The following is a 7,387-nucleotide window of genomic DNA, read 5'->3' as shown; positions in this document are numbered from 1 at the left end:
AGCAAGAGGCAGAGGCACAGCAGGACCTTGGGGCCCCACTCCTGGAGGAGTCAGGGCATCTCATGTAGGAGAGGGAGGCATTCGGAGAGAGGGGGTTAGGGTCTCCTGATTTTTTTTTTTTAAGATTCATTATTTTATTTATTTGAAAGATGGAGTTACAGGGAGAGAGAGAGAGAGAGGTCTTCCATCTGTTGGTTCACTCCCCAAATGACCACAATGGCCAGAGCTGAGCTGATCCGAAGCCAGGAGCCAGGAGCTTCTTCTGGTCTCCCACACGGGTGCAGGGGCCCAAGGACTTGGGTTGGCTTCTACTGCTTTCCCAGGCCATAGCAGAGAGCTGGATTGGAAGTGGAGCAGCCGGGACTCGAACCAGCGCCCATATGGGATGCCAGCACTGCAGGCGGCGGGTCTCCTAATCTTGACAGAAGTTCTAACTGGTCCCTCCTTCTACGTTCCCAAGGTGGGAATGCACCTCTTTCTCCAGCTCTTGCTTGCCCTAAGCAGGAGGACAGCTTGAGTGTGTGCCCTCAGTTCAGCCAGCCATTCCTGGGGAAACTCGGGGGTCTCTAGCCCCTTTCCCAGCCTCCTGGGACCAGCCCCTGCCCTTCCCTTGGGGGCAGTACCGCATCCCCACTCTGCTGAGCTGGGGTGCAGCCCACTGTGGCCGCACTCTCGCATCCAGAAGCAGCCCATTGCCTTGTGGGAGTGGCCCTGTTCTGCCTGCTAAGGCCACCCTGGCCCAAGCCTGCCTTCACCCAGAAGGGAAGGAAGGCAGAGAGGGTCAGTGGGCCTGTACCCTGCAGGGAGAGGGGGTACTTGGGGTATCCTGTTTGCCTGCAGGCTCCAGACAGCAGCTGGAGATAACTAAATGTTAATCACCAATTAGCACCGCCCAGGCAGGAAGGGCAACCGTGTTCTGTGGGAGATGGACTTCAGGCGGTGGGCGCGTGGGCTTCATTTCTGGAGATAAGATGCTTTTAGGCTAATCAGTGGGTCTTTGATACTGGATATAAAGGCACGGAGGCAGCCGTCCTGGAAGCAGGCTCCGAAGGGCAGGGGGCAGAAGGAGGAGAGCCCTGTGCTGTGGAGAGCCCACCAGGAAGCCCGGTAAGAGAGCAGCTGGGAAGGGGATGGAGCACGACTGAGAGCGGACAGATCTCGTCCCCCTGCCCAACTGCTCGGCATCCGCACCTCCCTTTCTCCCCTGCACTTGAGTGGGATGGTAGCTATGCGGGCCCCTCTCCCACCTGCATGGCAAAGGCAGTCAGGGCGGGGGGCTCTTGCAGCCCCCACAGCTCCAAGTCTAGCTTAGGTTTTCAGGGCTTGGGAGGAAAGTTCTTCTCTCCTGAAGCCCCACAGGAGGAAAGGAGTCCAGCCCCAGAAGGGCACAGGGTAGACTCCTGGAAGGACTTCCCCTGAGCTGAGACTGTCAGGCTTGGGGGGTAGGAGAAGAGGATGGCTCTGGGTGTGGCTTTCCTACAGGGCAAGAGGAATTGCCAAGATTTCCATGACAGCCAGTGGGGATGCAGGAAGGTTGACGGACAGGGCCTTTGAGGGGTTCCAACAGGGGAAGGCCAGGCGCCTGCCTGCGGAGTGGGCGCTGGAGCCGGGGGACCAGACGTGCAGCTCCTTGGTGCCCCCATTGCCTTCCTCATACCTCATTCAGACTCTTCTTGAAACAAAACAAAAAGCAGGTTCTTCGCTTCTCACACTTTAATACAAGATTTATTTACTTGAAAGGCAGAGCTAGAGAGAGAGAGAGAGAGAGAGAGAGAGAGAGAGAGAGAGCGCTCACTCTTCTCTCAACTGGTTCACTCCCCAAATGGCCACAACAGCCCAGGGCTGGGCCTGGCTGAAGCCAGGAGCTGGGAACTCCGGCTGGGTCTCCCATGCCAGGGGGCAGGGACCCAAATACTTGAGCCATTACCCACTACCTCCAAGAATACACTTTGACAAGGAACTGGATTGGAAGTGGAGGTTGGATCTGAACCAAGCATGGAGATACGGGATGCAGGGGTTACAAGTGGTGGATTAACCGCAGCATCACACCACCTGGTCCCCAAGGAGAGTCCTAACTGCTGTGCAAACATCGGCTCCCAGGCAGGGCCATCCTCGGTCAGGCTCCCTGCCCCTCCAGGCGCTGTCTCTAATGCCCACACCCCCATTGAAGCTCTAGCCTCTTAGGACTAAATCCCAGGGCTCAAATCCAGAACCCTCAGCACAGCTCATTGACCACATTCTGGCTCTTTCTCTCTTAGCCCAGGAAGGAACCCTTGGAAGATGGTGGCCATGAAGACCTGCTCTCTGCTGCTGGTGTTGCTGTTCCTGGCACTGGGGCATGGGGAGAAGGAAGAGGGTCACCCCAGGTAGGGATGCTGAGAAGGGAGGGGGACAGGGACGGGGCGGGGGTTGGGTGATGACTAAGTTCTGGACTTGTTTCAAGGGAGGGATGCGAAAGGGAGGGGCCCCAGGCTCAGAGAAGAGAAGCCCAAAGGGAGAGCCTCCCCGTGGCCTGAGTGCCGAGAGTGAGGACTAAGCAGGAGGCAGAGCGTATCTGTGCCGAGTTATCGTGCAGGGAGAGACAAGGTGGTTAGACCTCTGCGAGGACTTCCCAGTGCCTAAGTGTTCCTGATGGGAGAGTGAACCCGGGGAGACCCAGACAGGCTGCCGCCCAGGCAAACTGCACTTTGTCATGACTACGGTGAAGAATGGTGGAGAAGAGAAGGCGGGACTGTGGCAGGAAGCAAGAGAGATGCGCCCAGCGGAAGAGCTGCATCTTCTCCCATGCAAGGGCAGGCTTCTTGGCCACACACATCTGTGAGAGCGAAGCACCGCGCGGATGAGGGGCGAGAGCGCCAGGCCCGGGCCAGACTGCGGGGGGCAGGGCCTGCACCTGCCGCCTCTGCCTCTTGGTTCCCTCACTGACAAAACAGGGACATAAATAGAATCTGCCTGTGGCGGTGCTGTGAGCATGCAATGATTGCTTTATTTATTTATTTATTTTTAAATTAAGTTATTTATTTGAAAGTCAGAGTTACAGAGAGGGCGAGAGAGAGAGCTGTCTTCCATCCACTGGCTCACCCCCAGACGAGATGATTTCTTGTGCAAAGGGCTAACAGAGAACCCGAACCATGGTCAGTGCTTTCCCGTGCGTTCACTGCTGTCAACAGCAGTGAACCAAAGAACTGAATCACAAGGGCTGGGCAAGAGGAAGAAAGGGGGACTTGTGAGAGTCAGTGTTGTGGGGTGAGGCCGCCCCGCTCCCTCTTTGCCCAGAATTCAGAGCCACACACACTGAAGGTGCAGGAAGTGGGACCCTGAGTCTAGGGGTCAGCTGCAGGGGGTCTGCTGCACCTAAGCGGTGTCTCTGTGAAAACCAACTGCTCAGAGATGGGCTGGCTTCCCCTCTTCTCCTGTGTGCCTCCCGCGAGGGACAGTCGTCCATCCCGGCCTGCTGTGCCTCCCCTGGCATGTTCTACCTCTCGCCTCTCAGATCCCACCCTAAGGGCAGCGGCCCCCGGCCTCGAGGCCCAAGGTACGCCGAGGGCACATTCATCAGCGACTACAGCATCGCCATGGACAAGATCCGCCAACAAGACTTTGTGAACTGGCTGCTCGCCCAGAAGGGGAGGAAGAGCGAGTGCGTCCCCCATCCCGCTCCCGTTCCCCGCGCCCAGGCTCTGTCTGCCTGGGTTCATTTCATACCAGGCCACTGTCCTGGGCAGCACTGTTGCTAGGCGGGGCTGGGGAGTGGACAGGGTGGCCCTGGCCAGGACCCTGTAGCAGGCAGCAGTCCAGCCTGGGGGCAGGATGAGAGCAGTCCCTGCAAGCCTTCCTCCCACAGGGAGGCTTCAGGAGAATGGGGGGGGGGGTTCAGAGAGGGTCCCCAGGGGACTGAGTAGACGGCAGCAGAAGCTGAGCTGCTCCCGAGGACGGTTTGGCGGTGGCTGCTTCGGACTGGAAATGGAATCAATTGTCTGTGTCCTGCTACCTGTTCTCCCGAGTCTCTCCCCACCCTCTCTGGTCAGTATGTGGATTCTGTAAAGCTCTTCCCTGCTGGAGGCAGCTACAGACAAGTTTGGGGGCGGGGGGGGAGAGAAAATGGTACCCTGTGCCCCAGGCCCGAGGCAGCCAAGACTCCAGCATATGGGACAATGTGGCCCCCACCACCCACTGCCTAACCTTTGTCTCACCAGCTGGAGACACAACCTCACCCAGAGGGAGGCCCGGGCCCTCCAGCTGGCCGGTCAGTCCCAGAGGAGTGATGAGGAGGCCGCCGAGCGGCCAGGGTGAGTGCGTCCCGGAGTGTGTGTGGGGGGGGCGGGGGGGCGAGCCTCCTGACCTGCGCCCTTGGTTCCCTGCCACCCCCGCCCCACCCCCACCCCGGCTTCCGAGCAGCATCTCGTCCTCTCAGAGATTCCTGGAGGGAGCTGCTGAGGGTCAGCCCTAGCTCAAGGGAGAAGCCCGGGGGGACACGGGGCACCTGCAAGGGGCGCCAAGAGCCAGGTGTGTCTGAGATCACTGACTTCGTGTGCAGGAGAGACCGCGGACCTGGCTCCCCACTTCTCCCTGCCAGACCTCAGGCAGGCAGCTTGTGACACGGGGACCCTCCCAGGACAAGTCCTCTGAAATCAGCGACCCCTCTCTGGGGACACCAGAACTCTGTAGCAGGCAGCGTTCCAAAGAGCAAAAGCAATCTCTAGGGGCTTATTATTATTATTATTATTATTATTATTATTTTGAGAGACAGAGAGCTTCCACCTGCTGGCTCATTCCCTAAAGCCTGCAGAGGCTGGGGTTGAGTTTGGCTGGGGCCAAGGCCAAAGCCAAGAGCCGTGAACTCAATCCTGATCTTCCACGTGGGTGGCAGGGACCCGATTACTTGAGCCATCCCTGTTGCCTCCCAGAGTCTGCCTTTGCAGTAAGCTGGGGTCACGAGCCAACCCAGGCCCTCCGAAGTGGGACGGGGCATCTTAGTGGCCAGGCTGAATGCTCACTCTCTGGGGCTCCTCAAATGTGTCCTGGGGTGCTGGTGGAGGTGGGGATGGGCTGTTAGGCACCACTATCTTGAGGAACCCATTTTCCTCCAGCAGACAGAGCTGGGTGGAACTGGTAGAAAATGGCCCAAAGTCTGAGCTAAGAGAGAGACAGCTGTGTTGACGCCTTCCCCCACATCCCAGGCCGCTCGGTGCCCCAGGCCCCGTATTTACTCCTCCTGGGTGAGGCCTAGGCGAAAGCAGTTCACCAGAGGCTGTCTCCTTCACAGCTCGCCACCCAAGAACCCTGGCGACCAAGATCTGCTGAGGGGTTTGCTGATGCAGGAGCTGCTGGCCTGGGTGCTGGATCAGACAGAGCTCTGCAGGCGCAGGTTGGAGGATGTGGTGCTGCCCAGTGGTTTGTAAACTTGAACTTCGGGGTCAGACATGGATCCTGATGTTTGCCCCCAGCGCATGTGGCCAAGCCCTGCTAACGGTTTGTTGTGAGGCTTAAATAAAGAAATGTGGGTGCAGAGACAAGGGTCATGTTTGAGGGGTACCAGCAGCTCAGGAGACTTGGCAGCTGTTGTGCCCACGTGGACTTCCTGGGTAACTTCCTCTGGGTGATGTGCCACTCTCTCCTCTGCACACCTGGGACATGGCACGTACCCAGCGACAGGAAGCCCTGTAGTGAGAAACAGGTTGTCCCGCTCTAGCCATGGTTGGTCTCTCAATGGCCTTTTTTTAAAAAAAAAAAAAAATTATTTATCTGAAAGAGTTACACAGGGAAAAAGAGAGAGAGAGAGTGAGAGAGGTGTCTTCCATCTGCTGGTTCACTCCCCAGTTGGCTGTAATGGCCGGAGCTGTGCCGATCTGAAGCCAGGAGCCAGGAGCTTTGGGCCATCTTCTTCTGCTTTCCAGCAGAGAGCTGGATCAGAAGTGGAGTAGCCAGGTTTCGAACCAGCGCCCATATGGGATGGCAACACTGTAGGTGGTGGCTTTACCAACTATGCCATAGCTCCGGCCCCATCACAATGGCTTTTTTTTTTTTTTTTTTTTTTTTTTTTGTGACAGGCAGAGTGGACAGTGAGAGAGAGAGAGACAGAGAGAAAGGTCTTCCTTTGCCGTTGGTTCACCCTCCAATGGCCGCTGCAGCTGGCGCGCTGCGGCTGGCGCACTGTGCTGATCCGATGGCAGGAGCCAGGTGCTTATCCTGGTCTTCCATGGGGTGCAGGGCCCAAGCACTTGGGCCATCCTCCACTGCACTCCCTGGCCACAGCAGAGAGCTGGCCTGGAAGAGGGGCAACCGGGACAGAATCCAGTGTCCCGACCGGGACTAGAACCCGGTGTGCCAGCGCCGCTAGGCGGAGGATTAGCCTGTTGAGCCGCGGCGCCAGCCACAATGGCCTCTTAAATCTACCTTGTCACCAAGGAAACTCTTCAACTAAATCCTAAACACTATGGAGAGACCCATCCAGCTATGGGAGAGACAGAACACTCATTCCAGGTGCAGACACAGATCCAGAACATTCTAATCCTGACACCGGACAGGGACTGAGGGAAGCGAATCTGGGCAGGTGGCTGTGGCCCTGGAGAAGAGCACGAGAAACTCTCCGTAGGAAGGCGGGTGACAGCTTCTGTACCTTTGTCACTTAGCTCTTACCACTAAACAGGTGATGTGGAGGCAGGCGAGGTGTGACTGTGGCCGAGTGCCAAAATAAACTTGCTGGGCTGATCTGAGTCGATAACGACCCTTAGGTCCACCCCTCTTCTCCTTTCCCCAGGTCTCCGTGACACTGACTGAGCCGGCTCAGGACTGGACTCTGCCCTCTGCTTACTCAGCCCCTGCTTCAGCCTCACTCCAGGGCACCCCAAGGGAGCCAAACCAATAAAGTTTAAGCTGAATTAGATCATTGTGCTCACGGTGAAAACTTTTTCACGAGTCCAAGGAGCCCCACCCAGGCACATGTGGCTGTGTGGGGTCTCTGCATGTGGGGGTGCCTCCCAGTGAAATGGAGAGCCCGTTCTGATCCACATCCTCTAACGCATCTGTTCACCCACAAACACGTACTGGAAACTTTTTTCTTCCAAATTGTCAAAAAAAATTTTTAAGACTTATGTATTTGAAAGGCAGAGTTACAGAGAGACAGAGAGAGACAGAGAAAGAGAGAGAGATATCTTCCATCTACTGGTTCACTCCCCAGATGACCACAACGCCTGGGCTGGAACGCCAGGAGTCTGGAACTCCATTTGGGTCTCCTATGTAGGTGGCAGGGGCCCAAGCACTTGGACCATTTTCCACTGCTTTCCAGGAGCATTGCAAGGGAGCTGGATCAGAAGTGAAGCAGCCAGGACTCGAACCAGTGCCAAACCCACTGTTCCACAACACTGGCCCCACTTACTGGAAATTT

General features: G+C 57.0%; 1 protein-coding gene across 1 annotated transcript; it reads left to right on the top strand.

Moving 5' to 3' along the window:
- The first annotated feature begins 985 nt into the window (after positions 1–985).
- GIP (gastric inhibitory polypeptide) lies at positions 986–6,889 on the top strand. Its single transcript, XM_070060901.2, has 6 exons — positions 986–1,107; positions 2,259–2,366; positions 3,494–3,640; positions 4,197–4,289; positions 5,267–5,368; positions 6,761–6,889. The coding sequence occupies exons 2-6, from the start codon at positions 2,281–2,283 to the stop codon at positions 6,768–6,770; spliced, it is 438 nt and encodes a 145-aa protein (XP_069917002.2). The 5' UTR covers positions 986–1,107; positions 2,259–2,280; the 3' UTR covers positions 6,771–6,889.
- Positions 6,890–7,387: the final 498 nt, after the last annotated feature.

Source organism: Oryctolagus cuniculus, chromosome 17 (genome assembly GCF_051225735.1).
Source record: "Oryctolagus cuniculus isolate XC-2025 breed Fujian yellow rabbit chromosome 17, ASM5122573v1, whole genome shotgun sequence".
Lineage (NCBI taxonomy): Eukaryota > Metazoa > Chordata > Mammalia > Lagomorpha > Leporidae > Oryctolagus > Oryctolagus cuniculus.
The sequence above is the reverse complement of the archived record's forward strand: the minus strand, read 5'-3'. Positions and strand labels throughout refer to the sequence as shown.